Genomic DNA, 26,250 nt, shown 5'->3' on the forward strand with positions numbered 1-26,250 from the left:
GCTCAGCACGGAGCCGGACGTGGGGCTCGATCCTGCAGCCCTGGGATCATGACCTGAGCTGAAATCAAGAGTCTGACTGAGCACCCAGGCGTCCTGGGTGTCTAGTGACTTTGAAAAATATAAAATGTGCATAAAAGTCATGTTTATGTGAATTTAAAAATATTTTAAGAACCTCAAAACATGCAGCTCCGGTAGTGATACTGCTGTTGTTTTCAGTTTTAGAGAATTCCGTGGAAGCATACTTGGTTAGCACTCTTTGTGGGTATTTTATTACGTAAATATTCTCTTTCTGAGGAGTGAAATACAGCTTTAATTTTGATGGATACCATTTCTGTCAAACCTTCCTTGAAAGCAGAATTGTTAATCTACCAAGGAATTGTTAGCGGTGGCTAAGCAACTTTTTTTGTTACTGGTTTTGTTTTGAGAAAGGTGGAATGGATGGAAGGGAAGAGGTGGGGTTATGACAGCAGTCTGTGTTCCTTTTGTAACGTGAAACCGAGCTCACCTACAGTGTGTTCCTCTAGAAGGGATGCCGTTGTAGGGTACACAGACGATTACTGGAGTCAGTTGGAGCATTCTGTACAGTTACTTTGGCTTGTGGATGGAGCCCTCCTAAGATCTACTTCCTGCTTCTATATATCCTCCTGAGATAAAGGGATATGTGGGTGTTTAATTCTTTTTTTTTATTAAAATTTTTTTTAACGTTTATTTTATTTTTGAGAGAGAGAGCGAGAGAGCGAGAGAGCGTGAGCAGAGGAGGGTCAGAGAGAGAGGGAGACACAGAATCCAAAGCAGTCTCCAGGCTCTGAGCTGTCAGCACAGAGCCCCATGAGGGGCTTGAACTCACAAACTGTGAGATCATGACCTGAGCCGACGTTGGACGCTTAACTGACTGAGCCACCCAGGCGCCCCTAATTCTTTTAAGTAATAAAGTATGTAAGCATATCCTAGGGTATATCTAGAACTGATTTTTAATGTGAAGTCTTAAGAATTAAAATTCTGTTTTATGTGGAAATATTTATATAGGGAGAGCTTTAGAATAATCATGGATTCTAGTCATACTTTTAGAATATGTTTTATTCAGGAAGTACATGTTTCAGAGGTATTTAATATACTTATTAAGCAAGTATATTTTGATCATATACATCGTTGTAGAAGATTATTGAGTTTTGTTAAGCTTTGTTCTTTGTTCCATGTTGTAAAATGTGGTCGAACCTATTTTGGGGAAATGTTTGGATCCAGTAAACAACAGAATCCAGTCGGAAGCATGTTAGTCTATTGCACTGTATGGTTATACACCGTCAGTAAATTACTCAGTGTGACATTGTATCTTTTTACATTTATTTTATTGCTGAAGATTGCTGGAAAGTGGGGAAGGATGGCTGATTTTAAGATAAAAAAAGTAATTTCTTTTTTTATCTCTATCATGGTATTTTATAAATTAAAAATGTGTCTCAGACTTGGTCATCTTTTATAGGTGATAGGTTCCGTTCTATCATTGATGATGCTTGGTGGTTTGGAACAGTGCTAAGTCAAGAGCCATATCAGCCGCAGTACCCTGATAGTCATTTCCAGTGCTACATCGTTAGGTCTGTATGCAGTTGAAATGAATTCTCTACAGACATTCGTTCATTGTGGTGGGTGGTTTTATGAATAATATGTTTCAGGTGAAAGACCATGATTTAGTCTGTCATTGAGTCCTGTCCGTCATCCCCATGCAGTGTCTCTCGCACGCCCTGGCTGCTTCCCTTTCACCAGAACCCCCTCGGGACAGGTTCTGCTTGCCTCTCTGGTCCCATTTCTGTAGCCTCCTAATAGTTCCTAGTTGAGGAGCACATATTACATCATTTTCCCTGTTCAAGGAAATCGTTGCTGCTTTTCCATTGGCTGTGGAGTAAAGTCACGTTCTGAAGTGTGGCATTCAAGGCTTCACAGGGTTGTTGAGTTTTTTCCACCTACCCTGGGTACAAGCCACACAGGACTTCTGATTTTGTCTTTGAACATTTTTAATGCTTTCTTTTTCTCATAATGTATTCTCCTAAAAAAATCTTACGGTTAATATTTAAACTTTCATTGCTACAATGAGGTTTTCACGTTTTATTTTTGTTTACTCTTTTGTGGATACCTAGTTATTAGCCACAAGTTGTTTTTATGAGAGGCTAACTGGACTTTTGGTTTTTTAATAGGTGGGACAATACTGAAATTGAAAAACTTAGCCCATGGGACATGGAACCAATTCCTGATAATGGTATATGATTCTTTTTTTAAGTTTTAGCAGAAACTATTTAAAAAAATTTTTTTAAACACTTATTTTTGAGAGACAGAGGGAGAGGGAGGGCCAGAGAGAGGGAGAGAATCCCAAGCAGGCTCCATGCTGTGAGCGCAGAACCTGATGCAGAACTCAGACTCGTGAACCATGAGATCATGATCTGATTCGAAATCAGGAGTCGGATATTTAACCGACTGAGTTACCCAGGAGCCCCATGGTATATCATTTTTCAATAATGAAAATATTTGACCTGTTTTCAGTAACCGTGAGCTTTACTAACCCCCCACAGAATTAATATGAATCTGGCTGATTAATTCTTATCCTAGGCTTCAAGTTTGATGCTGACTGCATTTTAATAGCCCGTTATCATTTCTTACATAATCCTGGCTAGTCGTTTTGTAGCATTTCTCTCCGTTTGGGCTTGTTTCATATTTACTCATTATCCAGGGTTTACATTTCTGGTGCTAGTGTTAGAGACGTGGTATATGGTCCTCAGTGCATCATATCATGAGGCACATGATGTCCATTTGTCCTATTACCGGGGGTGTTAACTTTCATCATGTGACTTAGGTGGTGTCCCAGGTTTCTCCACTATAAAACCACTGCTTTTTCCTTTGTAGTGTCTGGTTTAGGAGTTTTGACAACTTAAGTATAATATATATTTGGTTAATTATTTTTCTTTCTTGTTCTTTGGAATGGAATTTATAGTTGACCCACCTGAAGAGTTAGGAGCTAGTATTTCTGTCACTTCCGATGAGCTAGAGAAATTACTCTACAAACCTCAAGATGGTGAATGGGGCCAGAAATCGAGAGATGAAGAATGTGAACGAATTATTAGTGGTATAGACCAACTTTTGAATCTTGGTAAGTTTTTAGTGTGGAATGTTTCATGTTCAAGTTTTCCTTTCCTCAAAGGTATTTTTTTTATTTAATTTTGAGAGACAGAGAGTAGGAGTGGGGGAGGAGCAGAGAGAGAGGGAGACATAGAATCCGAAGCAGGCTCCAGTCTCCAGGGTCTGAGTGGTCAGCACAGAGCCTGACGTGGGTCTCGAACCCAGGGACCATGAGATCATGACCTGAGCCGAAGTCAGCCACTCAATCGACCGAGCCACCCAGGCGCCCCTCCACAGAAGTATTTTAAAAACGCAGCAAACTTCGGTGGCATTCTTCACTACAGTTTCTACTTGCTCCTTTTTGTTTGGGCCTGCATTGTTAAACGTGGCTCTAGTTTTGAGGAATTTGCAGAGAAATAATCTCCTGTGGGTAATGAATTTATTGATGAAAATGTTTTGTGTCTGCCTTCATAGACATAGCAGCGGCTTTCGCGGGGCCAGTTGATCTGTGTACGTACCCGAAGTATTGCACCGTAGTAGCTTATCCAACCGACCTCTACACGATTCGAATGAGGCTCGTGAATCGATTCTACAGGTTAGTAGAAACCTCCTTTCACAATAGTTTGAAAAGGTGTTTGGTCATCCTGAGTGGAGTGAATGGAAGTGGTGGTTGATCGTGACAGTGGTGGAGTGGGGGCTGATGCACGCTATTTTCTGTTTCACTCTCTTTCATTATAGTGATCTTGTGGTCTTCTGTGGTAAGACACTGTTCGATGTTGGAGAGGCGTCGGATTAAAAAAAATTCCACGTGCTTCTTACAAATTATGTTAAGTAGTTAGACATCATATTTATTTGCGTGTTATTCCTATTTAGCAGCTTGATGTTAAAAATAAAGTTGAATTTTAAAAATTGGCCTTTGAAAGATTGATTCCCCAGAGTCATCAGCTTTTTATCTTTGGCTTCTAGAGCACTGATAACTATAAAATTTCCAATTCTTAGTGATTGTTAAATTTTTTAAAAAATATTTATTTATTTATTTATTGCTTATTTATTTCTGAGTGAGAGAGAGAGAGAGAGAGAGAGAGAGAGACAGAGAGAGAGACAGAGAGCTTGTGGGGAAGGGGCTGAGAGAGAAGGAGACATAGAATCCAGGGAGACACAGGCTCCAGGCTCCGAGCTGTCAGCACAGAGCCCGATGGGCTCGAACTCATGAACTGTGAGTGAGATCATGACCTGAGTGGAAGTCGGACGCTTTACCGACTGAGCTACCCAGGTGCCCTGATTCTCAGTGATTTTTTTAAATTTTAAGTAATTGATAGTATTTTATTTGTTACAATTCATCTACTTTGAGAAATTACCATTTCAAAAAACTGACTTCTTACATCGATGGTGTACTTTATCTCTGTAGCCAGACATGGGAATGTGCATTTGTTCAGAAACCACTTTGCCAGGTTACTCTCTTAGGATTGATGATATTTAACACCTTTTCTTCTTTGAGTCTCAGTAGCTTCCGTTGTGCCTGTAGACACTGTGAAAGGGAGGGTTGCTCCAGGTTGCTCTGGATGTGATGAAGTGAACTGTTAAGATTTTTGGTCTTTAATTGTATTCTCTGTGGTTTAGCTTCCAGTATAATTGCTTATGGTTATGATCAGGTTGAGAGCATTAGAAGGTTATTCATTGTAACTTTGCACTTAGGATTTAATATATTAATACATGCTGGCTTAACGTGCTGGGAATTTTTTTTTTTTTTTTTTTTTTAAACCTGGTTTCTGTGTTTTTGTTTTCTGAGCTCTAAATTGCCTACTTTTTTTGTTTTGAAGGAGGCTATCTGCATTAGTTTGGGAAGTCAGATACATAGAACATAATGCCAGGACATTTAATGAGCCTGAGAGTGTAATTGCAAGATCAGCTAAGAAGATAACTGACCAACTTTTAAAATTTATCAAGTAAGTTACCTCCTATTATAGATGTGGAAAGTGGCTTTGCATGTCTGTACCTCTTGCAGCCATCTAGTTCTTAATTTTTGCTCTCTGAATTACACCCTTTTATTAATATGCTATGTTAAATAACATTTCTGTACATATTTATTGTGATTATTACTTTTAGTAAAGGCATGAAAAACAGAACAATCCAATGTTTTCTGCTTTTTAAAATTGAAATAATTTTATACTACAGAAGTTGCCCTATATATACCCTTCACCGGGTTCCCCTTAGTCATTTTTCATGACTGTGGTGTCCTTATGAAACATGAAGAAATTACCCTTGGCATAACACTAATGGCTGCACACGCTTGCTTGCATTGGGAGATCATTTAGGAGGAGGACGGAAAGTGGGATCTGTTTTAACATCATCTGTTCTGATGAACGTTGTCTGTCACTTTGGACAAATTGCTCAGCCTGTTTCCTTTGAAATTAATGAATTGTGCTGTGTGATCTTAATGCCTTTTTACCATAGCCATAAAAATTGTTTGAAAGAATTATGTATCAGAGAAGATAATTTATATACTGTGCCATCATTTTTACTATGTGGCTACAAACTGGGAAGTAACTGGTTCTGGTCTATCTTGCTTTGCTGGGTGGAATCCACTTCTTGCCTGGACGACCTGGACTTGTTTCCTCTTCCCCAGGACTTTCATTTTTTTCTACTTCAGGAAAATCACATACCCATTTTCATCTTCTTCATGCCTAGATAGTCCTACTTCAGCATTCTTTCTTCTGTGTGTACAGGGAAGTTAAGATCTAATTTGCTTTAATTTCTGCTTCTCCCCTCTATTTTGTCTCAAGTCAATCCATGTTCCTGGTACTTACTGTACGAATATGCCTAGTGATGGTAGGAACACTCATCTTCACATTCATCCAGTTGAGGCCATAATTGGATTATTTCTGGATTGCCAGCTTAATTTTTATACATACTTAGCTGGGGAAACAAAAACTTACTTTCCATATTCTAAGATGGTCAGTTGTTTCCACAGAGGGTAGATTAAAAAACTGGGTATTCCTTTGCTTGAAATTAGGTATGCATACTTGGGGAACTGTTTATATCTTAACCTGTAGTTTGAATCTTTGACATCAGACATGACAACTGCATACTCTTAAACATGTGAAAAATTGCTTTTTAGGAATCAAGACTGTACACATATCTCAGAACTTTCTAACACTTCCGAAAATGATGAGCAAAATGCCGAGGATTTGGTAATGAAGTTTGTCAATTTTATAATGATTTCTGTTCGTTTCAAATGGTAATTTAAAAATATTGAGTGAAGTAGAAAAATAACAATTCTTGCTATATTCCAATGAACTATGAAACTATTTTGATAAAGATACATATATTTTTTGGTTTTTTCAATATATGAAATTTATTGTCAAATTGGCTTCCATACAACACCCAGTGCTCATCCCAAAAGGTGCCCTCCTCAATACCCATCACCTCCCCCTCCCACCCCCCCGCCATTAACCCTCAGTTTGTTCTCAGTTTTTGAGAGTCTCTTATGCTTTGGCTCTCTCCCACTCTAACCTCTTTTTTTTTTTTTTTTCCTTCCCCTCCCCCATGGGTTTCTGTTAAGTTTCTCAGGATCCACATAAGAGTGAAAACATATGGTATCTGTCTTTCTCTGTATGGCTTATTTCACTTAGCATCACACTCTCCAGTTCCATCCACATTGCTACAAAGGGCCATATTTCGTTCTTTCTCACTGTCACGTAGTACTCCATTGTGTATATAAACCACGATTTCTTTATCCATTCATCAGTTGAAGGACATTTAGGCTCTTTCCACAATTTGGCTATTGTTGAAAGTGCTGCTGTAAACCTTGGGGTCCAAGTGCCCCTATGCATCAGCCCTCCTGTATCCCTTGGGTACATTCCTAGCAGTGCTATTGCTGGGTCATCGGGTAGATCTAATTTTAATTTTCTGAGGAACCTCCACACTGTTTTCCAGAGTGGCTGCACCAGTTTGCATTCCCACCAACAGTGCAAGAGGGTTCCTGTTTGATAAAAATATATTTTTACTTATCCAGATACTCAGTGAAGTAATTTGTTTTAACCAATAATTGATACCAAATAAACAGCATATGTCTACGTGAATAACCTAGCTGAGGAATGTGTCCTCTACTTTTGCAATTTCTAAGAGTTGGATTTGATTGTAATTACAAATTAACGAACTTGACCATGCTCACAGTACCCACAAGTTCTTCACTCAAGGTGGTATCAAAGTTCAAGGCAAATATCAGTGATGCTGGGTAATTTCACTTCATACAGAATCGAGCAGGAAGTTACAGGAGTTCTGTATAGTGTCAATTTCTACACAGACCCTTACTGCGATTCACTGATTCTCTTGGTAATTTCTATCGGAATAAAAATGGCCATGCAAATATTTGATTTAGGGAATAAGAAAATGTGTGGAGTATGAAATTCAGAACAGTAGGAAATGGTTTCTTGGGTTTTATGGATAGAGATGAAACACACATTGGAAGTTGCTTATGCATGTCCTATTTAGGTCTTGCACAAAGCACCTTTTTATAGCTATCTATAGGAATTAGTTTCCCTAGGGAGTGTAGAGGGTTATTAAGAATGGTTGGTTTATGGGAGTCTGGGTGCCACAAAGACCTGATAGGGTCTGCCTTTTGAGATTTTTGTGAACAAGTTAAAATCCTTGTAAGACCTAATGTGTTTGATACGCTTTTAGGTTATTACATTTCGGATGAGAATATTAACACTTAACGGTGCTCTGATTTTTGTTCGTAGGATGATAGTGATCTTCCTAAAACATCTTCTGGAAGAAGGAGAGTAAGTTAATCTGTTCGACTGACCTTTGTTGTTTGCTTATTCTGTATTTTGAAAGCAGCCTCAGATTTCAGGTGTTACTCTGAAAAGTTACCTTGATAATGGGTATCGAGCATTTGTTAAAAGAAATGGGAAATCACTGAGAGGCGGGTAGTCAGGGAAGGTTTAGTGGAAGAGTTGGGACTTGAACTTTGTTTTCAGAATGAGCTGGAGGAGAAAGAGGACGTGCACAAAATAAGGAGCATTTGGGACCCGTGTCACAAAGTAGGCACGTGTAGCATGCCACTAGGCTAGTGGTAGAGCACTGGCCTGCCCAGTGTAGGGACTGAGTGTTGGGGTGAGCAGGGGGGCTGTGTCTGGCTGTTACGTTGGGAGTGCATGATGGTGATCTTGAAAACCAAGGACTTCATTTAAATTTAAAGGAGAGACTCCGTTTCACCACCATAATAGATGCAGAGGTTTTGAAGGATGACAGAATCGGTACTAAAGGAAGTGAGGAACCTGTTGCAAGAACTAGAGTGTAAGGCAGAGCCTCGTCAGGGACTGTGCTTGTGTGCAGTGGGAAGGCTGGTAGAGGAGGAGCCCTTGTAGGGGAATGTTCACTAGGGTTTGCTGAATAAACCTTTGTTTTAAATGACACCTGTTGGGAAGATGCAGTTAAGGAGAATGACGTATGGATAGAATGAGTTTTTAGATACTGGGTTTGGTTATAAGTTTTAGATACTAAGTTTGAATTGTGGCGTCACCAGCAGCTCTTGTGGTTATAATGTAACATATTAATTAAAGGAAAGGTTATTAAATTTTTTTAAATGTTTATTTTGAGAGACAGAGACAGTGCAAGTGGGGGAGGGGCAGAGAGAGAGAGAGAAAGAGAGAGAGAGAGAGAGAGAGAGACACTCCCAAGCAGGCTCCGCACTGTCAACGCAGAGCATGACATGCGGCTCGGACCCACAAACTGTGAGATCATGACTTGAGCCAAAACCAAGAATCGGACATTTATTTTTTTTTTTTAATTTTTTTTTTTCAACGTTTTTATTTATTTTTGGGACAGAGAGAGACAGAGCATGAACGGGGGAGGGGCAGAGAGAGAGGGAGACACAGAATCGGAAACAGGCTCCAGGCTCCGAGCCATCAGCCCAGAGCCTGACGCGGGGCTCGAACTCACGGACCGCGAGATCGTGACCTGGCTGAAGTCGGACGCTTAACCGACTGCGCCACCCAGGCGCCCCAAGAATCGGACATTTAAACAGACTGAGTCACTGAGGCACCCCTAAGGAAAGGTTATTAATTTAAAAATGCTTAACATTTTATTTTTAAGTTTTTTTTTTTAATGTTTATTTTTGAGAGAGAGCATGAGCAGGGGAGGGGCAGAGAGAGGGAGACAGAGGAGCTGAAGCTGTGCTGCCAGCAGAGTCCAATGTCAGGTTCAAACTCATGAACTGTAAGGTCACAACCTGACCCGAAGTCAGACTGGCTCCCCTAAAATGCTTAACATTTCAAATTTTGTCCAAATACTGCTTAAATTTAAGCTTTTTATCATACTAATTTTCCTAATATGCTTGCGCCAAATAACAGTGGGAAGTTAGACTTGAAGAATTGTCATCTGATTGTCATTTTCGTATAATTTCTTATTTTGGGGGGAAAATAATTTCATTTTTAAACAAAATCCCAGGTGTTTAGTATCTGTATAGTATTTGTTTGCTGTGGCCGCCATAGCAAATCACAAATCTAGTGGCTTAAACAATTAAAAAAAAAAAAAAAAAAAAAAGGTCTTCTAGGTCTGTAGATTAGAAGTCAGACATGGGTCTCAGTGGAGCTAAAATCAGGGCGGTGGCATAGCTGTGTTCCTTTCTGGAAGCCTAGGGTAGAATCCTTCTTCTTGTTATTTTTTAGCTTCTAGAGGCTCTTGTCCCCTCGTCTTTTATCTTCAAGCCAGCAGCTTGAAGTCTCGAAGTCTCGAAGTCTCTCACTTTTAAAAGGACCTTTGTGGGGCGCCTGGGTGGTTAAGTCAGTTTAAGCGTCTGACTCTTGGTTTCGGCTTAGGTCATGTTCTTGTGGCTTCGTGGGTTTGAGCCCCACATTGGGCTCTGTGCTGACAGTGCAGAGCCTGCTTGGGCTTCTCTCTCTCCCTCTCTCTCTGCCCCTTCCCTTCTTGTCCTGTCTCTGTCTCTCAAATAAACTTAAAAAAAATTTTTTTTTTAAATCACCTTTGTGATTACATTGGGCCCATCTTGATAATCCAGGACAGTCTTCCCATCTCAGGATTCAAACCGGTGGTCAGATCTGCCATGTATAGTGACAGCCACAAGTTCTTCAATTAGGATGCAGGTATCTTTGGGGCCATTCTTTAGCCTACCACTTTGTCTAATGCGATTCTTCACTTTCTGTGAAAACGAGTTCTAAACTTGGGAGATAAGTGGTAGAATGAAAAATGTTTTCAGAGTAATGGATGTGATGTTACTGACCTTTACAGAAAAGTGGATTTCTTCTAAGTAGATAGAAAATAAAAGTAGCCACATTGTTATAGTACACAAGGCCACAGCTCACGTGCATTTTTACCACCGTACTATACCAGACCGCAGTGTGACATTTCCAAGACTGAAAAAGCTTATAATATTGTGAATGTATTTATAGGTCCGTGATTGGAAAAAAACGAGCATCAAAGCCACCAACTATGTTGAAAATAACTGGAAGAAACAGTGTAAGGAACTAGTGAACTTAATTTTTCAGTGTGAAGATTCTGAACCATTTAGACAACCTGTTGATTTGGTTGAATATCCAGTAAGTTTTGCCATTGTTTGAATGTTTGGGCCTTCTTGTTTTGTATAGAGATTGGGGTGGAGGTGTTTAAATTAAACTTTAACGAGTAAGATGTCTGAGCTTCATGTTAACTTTGTCTCTCACCGCTAAGGCAGCTGTGGAAGAGTTGTATTACACAGTTTTTCTTGAATTTTCTAGACCCCTCGTAACTTTGGCTAAGACTTAATCACTGCTACATCTCAATGGGAGGATCCTACATGTTTATCTGTTTTCTTAGTAGGCTCAGCCCCAGGAAAACTATAAACTGGATAAAAGCTCTGTATTCATTCCCCAAATATGAGAATGGAAAATGGCCTTTAAAAAAAAGATTACAAAGCACAGATTTACTGTAAAAGCTTAGAAATTACATTAAGAGTATAAAGAAGGAAATGAAAACCATTTAATATCCTACCAGATATATCATTTTGGTATATTTCTTATTTTTTCTGTATGTCTGAGCCTCTTTTTTAAAAATTATTGATGATTCTTAAGGTCCTTCTAACCTTTTTCTTTTCTCTCATTTTGAATGTTTTGGAGATCTGATGCTCTTAACATTTCTATAAGTAGGAATCAAATCTTTGAACTAATTCTTGTTTTTAAAACCTAGGACTACCGAGATATTATAGATACTCCAATGGATTTTGGAACAGTAAGGGAAACTTTAGAAGCAGGAAATTATGACAGCCCTTTGGAATTTTGCAAAGACATCCGGTTGATATTTAGCAATGCAAAAGCATATACACCAAACAAAAGATCAAAGGTAATTTTAAAAGTGGTTCTCAATGAAAAGAGTGCGTGGTCTGTGTTGATGATCATTTTCCACTTGCTGGTACGTGTTGGAACATTAAGGATGAGTGAGGAGGGCGAGAACACTGGTAAGGCTAGAGCTCTGTCTCTCTCCCCTCACCACAGTTAATGCTTACCTTTCCTAATGTCGTGGAAACAAATGGGAATCGGAGGCAATGAGGCCACCAATGAGAAATGAACAAATTTGAACTTGATACATAGGATGGGAAAAATCTGTTTTTGTACATGTAGGAATCTCGAAGAGTGGACTTGAGATTTAATGATAGATTCTGGAAGATAATTAAAAGTAAGAAAAGGAAAATCGGAAGTGGGGGTGAGACTCCTGAGAGCATAGTAATATTTCCAACCCAAAGAGGAGACACATGAGCCATCTGATTATTGGAGAACACAGGTGGAGAGTATACCCCTAAAGTTGTGTTAAAATGTTACATGTTGGATAACTTCTCATAACTTGTTGAAGCGCAGTGAACAGACAAAGGTGTACATAAGTCTCTCAGTGAATTCTCACGAATAATCACAAACCCTTGTAGCCAGTGTGCTGGTAGTTTAACAAAGAGGGATGATTTGAGAAGACTCTAAAGAACGCACTTGCTTAATATTATAGCACTTTGTCTATGATCAGCAACTATCGCTGCTAAGTAACCATTTTGCCTTAATTTCACTTTCTCTTTATTATCCCCAGACTCTCCTGTGTTAATTATTTCTCAATCTGAGAACCGCTTCCTTGGATTCAATGTGCAGATTTCACATCACTTTAAATCAGTTTAGCATCCGGTCCAACATTTTTCCAAGTTGATGCTATTGTCCGTATTCACTGTTATTGAGACTTTCTTCCCAGAGAGAAATTTCATTCATGCTTTCCCTCGCCTTTTATGTAACATACTATTTGAGGATAGATATATCATCAACTGTACAACTTATTGGATTTTTATATATTATCAGAGTTTCAAAGTTGCAGTTAAATATATGTAACATAAGCTTTATTATTTTAACCATTTTTAAGGGTATGATTCATTGACATTAATTATATTCACAATGCTCAACAATCACTGATTTTCCTAAAACTCTTTCATCACCCCAAACAGAAACTGTAACATGAAGGAGTAACTCTACATTCACTCCCCACTTAGCCCTTGGTAAATGTCTCATCTACTTTGTCTGGATGCATTTGTCTGTTCTAGATATTTCATACATGGGATCATACAACATTTGCCCTTTCGTGTCTGGCTCCTTTCACTTAGCAGAATTTCTGAAAGGTTCATCCGTGTTATAACATGCATGAGAGCTTTATTCCTTTTTATGCCTGAATGATATTGCATTGTATGGGTATATAATATTTTGTTTATCCATTCATGTCTTGATGGACAGTTGAATTGTTTCTGTTTTTTGGCTCTTACGAATAATGCTGCCATGAATATGGATCACGCCATCTGCTAATAGCGGTGGTTTCACTTCTAACTTCACAATCTGAATGATCTTTCTTGCTTTGTCTTTATATTCTTTCTTTCTGTCTGTCTGTCTTTCTGTCTTTTGGTCTTTTTTTTTTTTTGTCTAATTGTTCTGGCTGGGATTTAAAGTACAGTATTGAATAGCAGTGGTGGAAGCAGGCAACCTTGTCTCTTTCCTGATCGCAGGGGGAAGATTTTCCGTATTTCACCATTGTGTATGATGTTAACTGTGGGGTTTTTTCATACATGCCTTTTTTCATTTTGAATAGCTAATTTTAGCACCCATTTTTGTTCAATGTTTATGTTCAACTCAAGTGTATTAACTGAATTTTATATAAAACCCAACGAGAAGACATAAAATAATATGAAAGTGATTCTTAAGAGAATCAGATTTCAAACAATATGATTAAGGAAATAAAGCCACTTGTTAAAATTGGTGACTAATGTTAGAATTCACATTTGAAGGGAAAGAGTAAGGTATACACAAAATACTGGAAATGTCAATGATCGTTTCAGATGAAGTGACATTTTGAATTTCACATGTATTGTGTATATACACATGTGTGTGTGCATACATATTTATAAAGCGTGTAAGAAATTGCTATAGCTCACATACCTAAAAAAATACATTTTTTTAAATGTTTATTTATTTATTTTGAGAGAGAGACTCCCAAGCAGGCCCTGCAGTGTCAGTGCAGAGCTGGATGCAGGGATCAAGTTCATGAATGGGGAACTCATAAACTGAGCCGAAACGCAGTTGGATGCTTAACTGACTCAGCCACCCAGGCGCTCCTCACACACTTTTTTCTGAAGATTCTCTAATGTTAAAGTGTCTCCACCCCGCTGCCTGGTGCATCAGAGTGATTGAACGTTAGACTTTGATACTTCCTTTTCAGGAATGATTGTGAATGAGTAAAGAGTACTTCCTGTAAATACATAGCTGTACCAAAGTTATTTATAGGAGCACTGAATATCATGTAGCGGTTCTTTGACAGATTTGATATTATTTAATTATCAAAGCTGTTAAAACACCATCTTTCATATCTGTTACAGTTCTGGGGCCTGTTTTCTTCTCCTGTGGCAAGATAGGCTTTGGTCTGTAATCCATGCTTAGATCTAAGTGGCCTTACTGGAGGTCAGATTGCAAGTTGGAGACTGGGGTGAAGGTGTTTTTGTCTCCTTGCCCCGAGGACACACTGCTCTCTTGCTGCCTAGACGGCAATCCTAAAACTAGCCAGCTCCACATCTAACTAGGAGAAGGGGACATCTTTAGGATTTGTATATGTAAATGTGAAAATGAGAACAGCTGGTTGAGAACCATTGACCTATAGACTGTAGTAAGTCCTGGATTCTAGACAATTGCTTTAATACTTTCTTTCATCTGAGAGTTATATGTTCGGTACTGCGTGTTTCTGGCAGATGTCATTGAAGGAAGGGTGGGATGGATGAAATAAGTAACAGCTGTTGTCTATAACAGTGATGTAATAGGTTGCAATTATACTCTTTTTTGTGAAAGTATTTTTCAAGATATTTTGTAGTTCTAGTTTTGCTCTCATATTCTTGCAGATTTACAGTATGACCTTGAGATTGTCTGCCTTATTTGAAGAAAAAATGAAGAAAATCTCCTCTGATTTTAAAATTGGTCAAAAATTCAATGAAAAACTTCGAAGAAGCCAGAGGTTCAAGAGACGGCAAAATTGTAACCGTGTCAGTCAGGCTAACAGAAGTATCAGGTGATTGGTTATTTCAGGCTTTGTATGCAATTTAAAAAGTTTCAGGTTGTGATACTTCTTTAATTTTATTATTCTACAATGATTAGGAGTATAGTATATTCCGAAAGTTGTTTTTTTTTTTAATGGCTTGAAAATACTGTGTGCATATAGAGCTATTGTATAATTTGTAATTAGGTAAATTTTTAAGCATTTAAGGAAAATTATAGATTTTTAAAATTTTACTAAGGATTAAAGTATCATTTATGTATTTACATAAGAACTTTTTTTTTTTTTTTTTTTATAATGCAGAGAGTAAAGTGATTGCTTTGGGTGTCGAGCATTTGATTGTGTTAAGAGAAATAGCGATTAGGCACTATGTGCCCTATTGTTTCTGAGGATTAGTTATGAAGAAGACATATAAAATGCAGGGCTTATTTTCCGTCAGGAATTTGATATTAATTTGTATTCTGTTATCTTTGTGTAGCCTATGTTACTGTCAGGTTTCCAGGCATCTCACAGTGTTGCAGCGCGAAAGTGGAGTCCGTCCTGTGCCGTCTGTGTCCAGGCTTGTCTTGAACAGGCGCCGTGTCCGTGATGGGTGTCTTCGTGCATGTTTTGGGGACTGTGCTCTGCATCTCCGTTCAGAACCATCTCCTTCAGATCAATAGTATTTAAATCTCATAAGCTTGTTCTCGTTTAGCTCCCTCCCTTCCATTTTGTGCTCTTGTCGTCAGATTACATCTTTGCTTTATCTAGTTTTCTTTCAAATCGGTTAAGGAAAGAATAAAAACATCACTGACACTGTTATTTATATTTACCTATGTAAATTACCTTTCCCACTGGTTCTTATTTCTTTGTGTGGGTTTGAGTTACCCTCTGGTGTCCTTTCTTGTCAGCTTGAGATCCTTTTGTGTTTCTTGTAAGGCAGATGTGCTAGCAGTTAATTCTGACAGTTTTCCTTTTGGACTAATTTTGCTGGATATAGAATTCTTAGTTGACCATGTTTTGTTTTCCTCCCAGCGTCTCTCCCACTGCCTGCCGAACTCTGTTGTTTCTGATGAGAAGTCAGCTCTCAGTGCCGCTGAGGTTCCCTCCCTCGTCCATGTGGAATGGTTTTTCTCTTGCTGCTCTCACAGTTCTCTGTCTGCATTTCGCAGCTGACTTTGATGTGTGTAGGAATTTTTCCAGCTTTGTAGAAGACTGCTTTTCATAAAATCTGGGTGGTTTCCAGCCATTACTCAATTTTTTTCTGCCCCTTTCCTCTCATTTGTGGGCTGCCATTATACATATGTTGATATGATGGATGGTCTCCCACAGGCCTCTGAGGCTCTCTTCACTTTTCCCCCTTCTCTTTCTGTTCTTCAGATGGGATAATAATTTATTGACCTACCAAGTTCACTGATTCTTATACCAGCTCATACCAGCTCACATCTACTGTTGGGCCTATCTTGTGAATGTTTATGTCAGTTACTGTGCTTTCCAACTCCAGAGTCTTTGGTTGGTTTTTTGTAATTTCTGTGTCTCTACTGATATTTTCTGTCCTCGTGCTTTTCTTTAATTCTGTAAACATGATTTTATTTGGTTCTTCAAATGTGTTTATCATGGTGGATTTAGCTCAGCATCTGGGTCCTTTCAGAGACAGTTTCCATTGAGTGCATTTTTGCCTGTGTATGGGCAAACTTCCTTGATTCTTGGTATGTCTCGTACTGTTTTGTTGGAAGTGGGACAAACTTAGTAATCTGGTTTTCTTGTCACTGTTTGTTAACATATTGTAGAAACTCTAGACTCTGATTCTTGTCCCTCTGTGATGATACTTGTTGCTGGTTTTGTTTAGTGAGTTACCTTAGACCAGTTCTGTAGTTTGTCTTTCCCGCAGTGGTAAGCCGCTGAAATCTGCTTTTTAAAAATTTATTTTATTTTATTTTTTCTGAGAGAGAGAGACAAAGAATCTTAAGCAGGTTCCACACTCATTGTGGAGCCTGACACGGGGCTTGATCCCAAGGCCCTGGGATCATGACCTGAACTGAAATCAAGAGTCGGATGCTCAACCAACTGAGCCACCCAGGTGCCCCTTAAAAATGAAAAAAAAAAAAAAAAAAAAAAAAAATTGGGGGGCCTGTGTTCCTGGGTGTCTTCCCTGACTTACCACAGCGCAGCGGTCAGAATTTGTGCTTAAACCCATCAAGTAAGCCCTCCACCCTTTTCTGAAGGAGGCCTTTGTGTGAAGTGAGGCCAAGTTCACTTTCTGCCTATATTTTTCCAGGCATGAGAGTCTCAAGGTAATCCAGGGACGACTGGATAACAGGGCTCTCCCCAGTCTTTCTTGAGTATTTGTGGAAGCTTCCACATCCCCAGGACGATTTTGGAGCTTTTCAAAGACTCCTGTGACTGTCTCATTCTGTAGCTCTCCTTTAAATTTTGTGGCTGAACTCTGTTGCTCTGACCGGTTTCACAGACTTGGGCTGCTACGCCGTCGGCCTGGCTGGATTTCCAGCAGTGAGTTTAGTGCTGTTTGGTGAAGCTCTCAAGTCAGGCCAGCTCCTTCCGCCTCCTCATCCTGGTCCTCAAGGCTGTGCCACAGAATTGGGGTGTGTGTGACTGGGAGGAGCCCCGAGTTAAAATACCAAAACTCCAGTAAAGTTTTTTCTTAGATTCAGAAGGTTTTCTAGAATAAAGGCTTTTTTAATAAAGGCCTTTTTTAATAAAGGCCTTTGATTACTTTCCAGAGTTGCGAAATGATTGTTTTGGATGATTTTGCCAGTTTTATCTTTGCGTTTTGGGTGAGAGGATTTGCCAAAGTCCTCCTTGCATCCCTGCCCCAGTGTTTGGAACAGCAGAACTGCACTGAACCGGGCAGACGTGCTCCTTAGCCTTAGGGAAATGAGTTCAGCCCGTTCAGCTGCTTTACAGTCCATAATTTGGGGGCATACGTTATGAGGTACTATGTGAGTCCTCCCTGCGTCTTTTTTTTTTTTTTTTTTTTGAACTTTCAATTTTGAAATAATTTCAGAATTACAGAGAAGTTGAAGAATAATTCACAGAACTCCTTTATACTTTACCTGGACTCACCAATTTTTCATAGTACGTCACATATGCTTTATTGTTGCTTTATCTTTTTGTTGTGTGTTTTTCTTCTCAATCATTCAAAAGAATATATCTGACACCTTGCTCCTTTACCCCTAAATATTTGGTGTGGATTTGCTAAAAATAAGGTTCTAACCACATCTTATTGTATTTCTACAGTTGACCTAATAATGTCCTGAGGACAAATTTTTTTTCTAATCTAGACCCAAGTGAGGATCTTGTGTTGCATTGCGTATAGTTCATGGTCTCTTTAGTCTGTGTTTTTGGGTTTTTTTTTTTTTTTTTTTTTTTTAAACATTAGCTCATTTAATCATCAGCCAATCTTATTTTTTATTTTTATTTAGTTTTTAAGTAATCTCTGTGCCCAGCATAGGGCTCAAACTCATGACCCTGAGATCAAGTCACATGCTCTACTGACTGAGCCAGCCAAGCACTCCTTTTTAGTTTGTTTCTTCATCATCATCATCATCATTATTATTATTATTATTATTATACTTTAAGTTTATTTTGAGAAGAGAGTGCTTGCATGTGCACAAGTGGGGGAGGGACAGAGAGAAAGGGGGAGAGAGAGAATCTCAAGCAGGCTCTGTGCTCAAACTCAAGAACTGTGAGATCATGACCTGAGCCTAAATCCAGAGCTAGGCACTTAACCAACTGAGCCACCCAGGTGTCTCTGTTTTTTTTTTTTTTTTTTTAATATTGATTGATTGACTGACAACTGAGCGGGAGAGGGGCAGAGAGAGAGAGAGAGGGAGGAAGAGAATCCCAAGCAGGCTCTGTGCTGTGAACCTAGAGCCTGACAGTGGGGCTTGAACTCACAAACCGTGGGATCATGACCTGAGCTGAAATCAAGAGTAGGTCACTTAATTGATTGAGCTACCCAAGCACTCCTCTTTAGTCTGTTTTAATCAGGAATTTTATTTTCTACCTTTGTCTTCTTAATTGACATTTTTGGAGAGTATGGGTCATTTATTTTCTAAAATGTCCCCCAGTTTGGGTTTTTCTGTTATTTTAGGAGTTTTTAATTTTTTTGTTTAATTATTTAAAAAAAAAAAAGCTCTTTCTCTTTGAACAATAAAGAGTTTAACAGTTAAGAAGGACATAGGATAAAAAAAGGGAACAGTTTTACTCCTGAGATATTTATCATTTTGTCTTCTGTTTAAAAGGAAGTTTATGATGAGTATAAGCATGTAATTGTTTTCTTTTGTATTTATTGGTCTGCCTTCCAGTTGATATTAATAGAAATTAATATTTTGAGTTTTTTGTTTTAGTCTTTACTTTTTATTTTATTTTTTTATTATTAAAAAAATTTTTTTTAATGTTTATTTTTGAGAGAGAGAGACAGAGCATGAGCGGGGGAGGGGCAGAGAGAGAGGGAGACACAGAATCCGAAGCAGGCTCCCGGCTCTGCGCTGTCAGCACAGAGCCCGATGCGGGGCTCAAACTCAAAGACCCCGAGATCATGACCTGAGCCGAAGTCAGACCCTCGACTGACTGAGCCACCCAGGCGCCTCTTATTTTTTACGTTTTAATCTATTGTCAAGTTAGCTAACTTACAGTGTATACAGCATGGTCTTAGCTTTGGGAGTAGGTTCCTGTGGTTCATCACTTACATACAACACCCAGTGCTCATGCCAACAAGTGCCCTCCTCAGTGCCATCTCCCGTTTTCCTGCTCTCCCTCCATCCCCCCACCTCAGCAACCCTCAGTCTGTTCTCTGTATTTAAGAGTCTCTTATGGTTTGCCTCCTCTCTGTTTGTAACTTATTTTTCCTTCCCTTCCCCTATAGTCTTCTGTTAAGTTTCTCAAATTCCACATATGAGTGAAAACATGACATCTGTCTTTTTCGGACTGACTTATTTCTAGAAGTTAACATTTTGCTGTAAAAAAGCTTGAAATTTCTTGATTATGATAAACAATTACTGCTTTAAAGAACCTTGTGGTTATCTTTAAGCTCAGGTGCCTTAAATACAAAGCTCTTTTATCTTTTTGTTTTAAAGGATAATAGGATTACTCAACATGAATATTACCCAGATCTGTAATTTAAAACAAAAGCCTGTCTTGTCCTAAACTTCCACTCTTTTTCTGGATAATCCATGGCTCAGGGGTCAAACACAGTGAACTGGTACTTAGAAGTAAACAGATTGGTCTTAGAAAAAACTAGCTTGTTCTGATCTTTTTTTTGGCCTCTGTTCTTTCTGGTTAGATTTTGTTGATTTCTCCTTTTATATACTGTTACACGTATATGTCTACATATGTAAATAGACCAGAGAGAAAGTTGTTTCTTATTGAGACTCAGATTTGTAATATGAATGAATGCGTGTATTACATAAATGTTGGCTCCTCTTAGCATTTAATCCAAAGAATTTAAGGTATTCAGTATGATTTTCTACTCTGTAACTTGGGTCATTTGTTCGTTACTTCAGTTTGGAACAAAATGATGTCAAACTTAGAGTAAGGATATCCATAGTAATCCACGTCAGAATAAGATGTTAACAATGAATATTTCAATGTTTTGATCATAAAATTTTTCTCAGGTTAAGTAGTTATACACTTTTATTCAGGCATTCCCTGTTTAATTAAATTTTGTTTCCTTTGTTCATATCTTTGACCAGAAATATCAAACAGAAGCGGTTAAAATCTCAGACAAAAGTAATTCCTGAATTGGTGGGTTCTCCTGCCCACTCTCCCTCCAGTAGGGGTGCCTATTCTGCAGGCCGTAAGACAGGTGCTAGTGTCTCTTCGGGCGTGACTTCTGGGGACTCCTCAGATTCGGCAGGATCGTCAGAAAGAATGAGAAGACTTAGGACTGTCACTCTGAAAAATGACTCCATGTTATCTGGTAAGACGTGAACATCGTTCTTTAATTGTTTAGCACTCAAGTAGCACGGCAGCACGGCTAGTTACTCCAGGTTCAGAGGAGAGAATGAAGAAGACTGGCCTTGACATATACGAAACCTACAATTCAGTGGAAGAGTCAAAAGTAACAAATGGGGAACGGTTAAAATATGTTTGATAAGTGCTGTTCTTTGCAAATGGTGCAGCCATATTCTATGCAAATTTGAATCTTCTAAATCGTAAAAAATGGGATACAAATACCATACTTTGAATTTTTTTTTTTTTTTTTACATTTATTTATTGAGAGACATAGAGCACAAGTTTGGGAGGGGCAGAGAGAAAAGGAGACACAGAATCCGAAGCAGGCTCCAGGCTCCGAGCTGTTAGCGCAGAGCCCGATGCGGGGCTCGAACTCACAAACCGTGAGATCGTGTCCTAAGCCGAAGTCGGATGCTCAACCGACTGAGCCACCCAGGCGCCCCAAATATCATACTTTGTGTGCCAAGTATACTTCCGGTGGTTTTTCTTTAAATTAAAAAAAAAAAAAGACATGGTAATCATGTGTGTTTACATGGAAGGCCTAGTAAATTCTATACCGTTTATGTTCTTGCTCTTTGGTAATACAACTACTGCGGATCCTCACCCTTTGTTAGCATCGTGGGAGTGAGGCTGTGGTATGCGAACGCTTCCTGGTTGCCATGAGTGGTTTTGGCAGCTTGCAATGGTAGTGTGGTAATTACTACTATAATGTAAAATAATAGGATCAAAAGGGTAGAAAGCAGCCACATATTAGACAGACTGGCAAGCCTTGCAGAAGCGTTTGGATTACCTAGTTGGGTCTCTCGATGAGTAAGGAAATCACATGATGAATTGTTTCAGGAACATTAGTCCATTCGGCAGTTGTACGCAGGGAAGAGGGAGAGTCTGGAAAGTGAGTCGGCGTGCTGGGGAGTGGAGTGGAATAGAACAGGAGTAGTCTGTGGCAAACCAGCAGAGCGGTTTCAGAGGAAGAGACGCAGCCTGGGGACTGGCGTCCTTCTATCGCAGCCACCGTCTTTAACGCGGAGTTGGGTCATATTGTGGAGCAAAATTTTGACTTTTGGCAACCTGCTCCCACTCATTTCCATGAAGCTTTCATTCCGTGACATGTATGTAAGAACGGAGGGGACAAAGGAATGGGACACTTGGGTGTCCTGTGCGGTGCCTCACACTGGAGCATGCAGTCATTCAGTGGAGTGGTAGGAAGGAATGACCTGTACTGTTTAAATTGTTTATCTTGTTTCGTCTACCTCCCTCCCCCCTTTATGGTGGCACGTGTAAAAATGACCCTTCTTGAGCTGAAAGCATGTGGTATCGCTACGCGGTTATGGGGCTTACCTGCGAAAGGCTTGAAAGTCTGTCCCCTGACATGCGGGACTTAAAGTGGCCGTTCTTCCTACAGGACCTACAGGAAGTACATGTTTCGTAGGACAGCAGGAAGTGGAGGGGGGCTGATTACATTCTTAGATGCAAATTTGTTTATCAGATATACAAACTGTATTTTCTGAATCCAACCCAGGATTAATATGTTACTTTCAGAAATAATAGGGGCGCCTGGATGGCTCAGTCAGTTGAGCATCCGACTTCGGCTCAGGTCATGATCTCATGGTTCGTGAGTTCGAGCCCCGCATCGGGCTCTGTGCTGATAGCTCAGAGCCTGGAGCCTGCTTCTGCTTCTGTGTCTCCCTCTCTCTCTGCCCCTAACCCACTCGCATTCTGTCTCTGTCTCTCTCAAAAATAAATAAACATTAAAAAAAACTAAAAACAAAAAAAAAAAAGAAATAATAGAACAAACGATTTGGAATGCTGTCTATGTACCTTTTAATACCAAACATTTATGGGCTGTTTTTTTTTTGTTTTTGTTTTTTAATAGTTTATTTACTTTTGAGAGAGGGGGTGAGACTGTAGGGAAGGGGCAGAGAGAGGGAGAGACAGAATCCCAAGCAGGATCTGTGATGTCAGCACAAAGCCTGATATAGGGCTTGAACTCATGAACTGTGAGATCATGACCTGAGCCGAGATCAAGAGTTGGACCTTAACCAACTGAGCCACCTAGGCGTCCCTATGAGCTGTTCTTTGAAACAGTTTTTACAATTGTAATCTCTCTTGAGTATCTTGAGAATCTGCTTTTAGCTTGTTGTTATGAAATAGGACTGCTTGTGTGTGCGAAGATAGAATGTATGTGATGAACTGTTGATGCTTTATTTTTCTTAGAAAGTGAAATGGAAGATTCCTTAGATACCTCTTCATCTTCAGCTTCAAATAGTTCAGAGGAAAGCAAAGAGAGTTCAAGACCTCGGGAATCTTCCTTACGTAGTGGGCTGGCCAGAAGCAGTAATCTCCGGGTGACCAGAACCAGAGCTGCTCAAAGAAAAACTGGTAAGAGACTCAGTGGTTGGTACTTTGGAGGAATGTTTATCAAGAGAATCCATAAGCTAAGCATGGAATGACTTATTGTTTTAAGGCATCTACATATGATTAAATGTCTTCTTTAGATTTTTTGAAAATTGGTATATAATTGACATATAACATATTTTAGGTGTAGAACATGATAATTTAATATTTGTATACACTACAAAATGATCACAATAAGTATAGTTACTGTCAGTCACTATACATAGTTATAAAAATGTTTATTTCTCGTAATGAGGACTTAAGATTTACTCTTAGCAACTTTCAAATATGCAACAGAATATTATTAACTACGGGCATCATGTTGTACATTACATCCCTATGACTTATAGCTGGAAGTTTGTACCTTTTGACCTCCCTTCCCCCCACCAGTCTGTTCTCTGTATCAGTGAGCTTGGTTTTTTGGTTTGTAGATTACACATAGAAGTAAAATCATACAGTATCCATCTTTCTCTGTTGACTTATTTTGCTGAGCGTTTACACCTTCAAGGTCCATGTATGTTGTTACAGACGGCAGGATTCCACTCCTTTTTATGACTGAATAACATTCCATTGTATAGATAAACCACATCTTCTTTTCTGTTCATCCATTAATGGGTGCTTAGGTCGTTTCCGTGTCTTGGCTTTTGTACATACCACTGCAGTGAAATTGGGGTGCATATATCTTTTTAAATTGGTGCTTGGGTGGCTCAGTCTGTTAAGCGTCCGACTCTTCAGCTCTGGTCGTGATCTCACGGTCTGTAAGTTCAAGCCCTGCATCAGGTGCTGCATTGACAGTGCCTGAATGGTGATATTGAACATCTTTCCATGTTCCTGTTGACCATTTGTATGCTGTATTTTAAAAAATGTCTACTCAGAGCCTCTGTCCACTTTTTAATCGATTGTTTTTTGCTATTGTATGAGTTCTTTAAATAGTTTGGATATTTTGAGGTACCTGGATGGCTCAGTTGGTCAGGCATTCGACTTTGGCTCCAGGTCATGATCTCACAGGTTCGTGGGTTTGGGTCCCTTGTTGGGCTCCACACTCAGAGCCTGGAGCCTGCTTCAGATTCTGTGTCTCCCTCTCTCTCTGCTCATGCTCTGTCTTTCTCTCAAAAATGTGTGTGTGTGTGTACACACACATATATGAACATCTAAAAACTAAGTATTTTGGATAATTAACCCCTAATCACATGATTTGCACATATCAGTAAGTTGCCTTTTTATCTTATTGATGATTTCTTTTGCCTTGCGGAAGCTTTTAGTTTGATGTAGTCCCACTTGTTTATTTTTGGTTTTGTTGCCTCTAATTTTTGTGTCCGATCCAAAAAAACCATCGGCAAGATCAATGTCAAGGAGCTTATTTACCAGGCCTGTGTTTTCTTCTAGGAGGTTTATGTTTCGGGTCTTACGTTGAAGTCTTTGATCCATTTTGTGTTAATTTTTGTGTATGGTGTAACATAGTAATGTCGCTTTATTCTTTTGCATGTGGCTGTCCAGTTTTCCCAACACTGTTGAAGAGACTGTCCTTTCCCCCATTGTATATCCTTACCTCTTTTGTTGTAAATTAATTGGCCATATGTGCATGGGTTTATTTCTGGGCTCTCTGTTCTGTTCCAGATTTAGGACTTTTTAGATTTAGAAAGGAAACCTGTTTTGGCATTAAAAAATAGGGAACACCAGTTCTAAAATAATAAATTCATTGCAAAATGTTGAAATAAGGAAGACCTTTCTAATCTTATTGCTACTTTATTTCTAGGTCCAGTTTCTTTAGAAAATGGATGTGGCAGAAAAGCCACTCGAAAGAGAGTCTATTTAAGTGACTCTGATAATAATTCGGTGGAGGCTGGTGAGAGCCTAAAAGCCAGGGCTGGAAATAACCGGAAAGTGCTACGAAAGTGTGCTGCTGTGGCTGCCAATAAGATCAAGCTGATGAGCGACGTCGAGGAGAACTCTAGCTCTGAAAGTGTCTGTTCTGGCCGGAAGCTGCCTCACCGTAATGCTTCTGCTGTGGCTAGAAAAAAGTTATTACACAATTCTGAAGATGATCAGAGCTTAAAGTCAGAAATTGAAGAAGAGGAGCTAAAAGATCACAATCGACCATCACCACTGTCCAATTCTCATGCTGCCCAGAATACTGTGAATGAATCTGAAAATGGGGATTCAGAGTCAGAAAGTGACTTACGAGTAGCCCGAAAAAATTGGCAGGCCAATGGTTACAAGTCTCATACTCTGGCAACTTCTAAAACAAAATTTCTTAAGATAGAGTCTTCTGAGGAAGACTCTCAAAGTCACGATTCAGATAATGTACAGAACAGAACTGCTGGTCCGTCAACCTCTGGGCAGAAACTTAGGGCAAAAAGCATCTCCGAGGAAGAGGAAGAAGCAGATTCCGAACCGGGAAAGTATGCTGGTAGAAAGTACAACACAGGTCGCAAGAATCTTACTTTCCTTAAAAAAGCAAAGATCTTCAGTGATTCTGAGGACTCTGAATCCGAAGAGCGAGATCGAGAAGATGGCCGATGTCATGAAATGGACACGAACCCGATCAGAGGGGGTTTGAAGTGTGAACCAATTGCCGGGTCCCAGTGTTTCTCAGATCATGTATCTGAGACCGATTTGGATTCAGATGATGACAAAACAAAAGAAAAACCCAACAGTTTTGTGAGAGGTAATTCAAAACATGGAGCCTTGGCTCCTTGGTGTGCCCTCACTGCCCTTCTCTCCTATAGCACACGTTGTGTCTGTTTCCCATGAAACTTCCCTTTGCCAGTTGTTTTGTGTCTGCCCCAGGCATTCTCCGGCAGCCTTTTCCCTGCACCCCTATGTCCCGTGTGCATGCACAACTGCTTGTCCAGCACGTTTAGTTCACGTAGCAGGCGGCCTTGGCCTTCACAGCTGTTTCAGAGTAAAGATTTCACTGCTTGTGTTGACCATGGGTATTGGAAAAGCAGAGGCAGCACATTTACAAGCTGTGGCGTTGCCCGTTTCAGAAGGTGAGAAGAGAGGGCCGGGCTATTTGTTTGGAAGCGATGTGGAAGTAAGAACAGCCGCAGCAGCCCGGCCTTTCTTCGGATCAGGAGATTGGTCTCTCTGCTGGACGTTTGTTAACTAGTTCAGTCCCTGTGTCGTTTATGAGCTATGTAGTGCTGTTGCCCATTTTACTCAGGGCAACTCTGCAGCCGGGAGAGGTGAAAATCACTCGCTGATGTAAAATTGTGCTCTTGGTAAGTGGGGATTGATGAAACG

The 26,250-nt window shown here is 39.6% G+C and overlaps 1 protein-coding gene across 1 annotated transcript in view; it reads left to right on the forward strand.

The window, feature by feature from the left end:
* BRWD1 (bromodomain and WD repeat domain containing 1) overlaps window positions 1-26,250 on the forward strand; it is a 121,242-nt gene that overhangs the window by 89,454 nt on the left and 5,538 nt on the right. The window contains exons 28-40 of the mRNA XM_049629236.1: window positions 1,478-1,589; window positions 2,187-2,248; window positions 2,978-3,133; window positions 3,577-3,697; window positions 4,923-5,048; window positions 6,221-6,293; window positions 7,845-7,886; window positions 10,518-10,664; window positions 11,290-11,442; window positions 14,504-14,670; window positions 20,349-20,575; window positions 22,825-22,989; window positions 24,761-25,672. Of these exons, the coding sequence (XP_049485193.1) occupies window positions 1,478-1,589; window positions 2,187-2,248; window positions 2,978-3,133; window positions 3,577-3,697; window positions 4,923-5,048; window positions 6,221-6,293; window positions 7,845-7,886; window positions 10,518-10,664; window positions 11,290-11,442; window positions 14,504-14,670; window positions 20,349-20,575; window positions 22,825-22,989; window positions 24,761-25,672 (2,463 nt within the window). The remainder of the gene's footprint in view (window positions 1-1,477; window positions 1,590-2,186; window positions 2,249-2,977; window positions 3,134-3,576; window positions 3,698-4,922; window positions 5,049-6,220; window positions 6,294-7,844; window positions 7,887-10,517; window positions 10,665-11,289; window positions 11,443-14,503; window positions 14,671-20,348; window positions 20,576-22,824; window positions 22,990-24,760; window positions 25,673-26,250) is intronic.

Source organism: Panthera uncia, chromosome C2, assembly GCF_023721935.1.
Source record: "Panthera uncia isolate 11264 chromosome C2, Puncia_PCG_1.0, whole genome shotgun sequence".
NCBI lineage: Eukaryota > Metazoa > Chordata > Mammalia > Carnivora > Felidae > Panthera > Panthera uncia.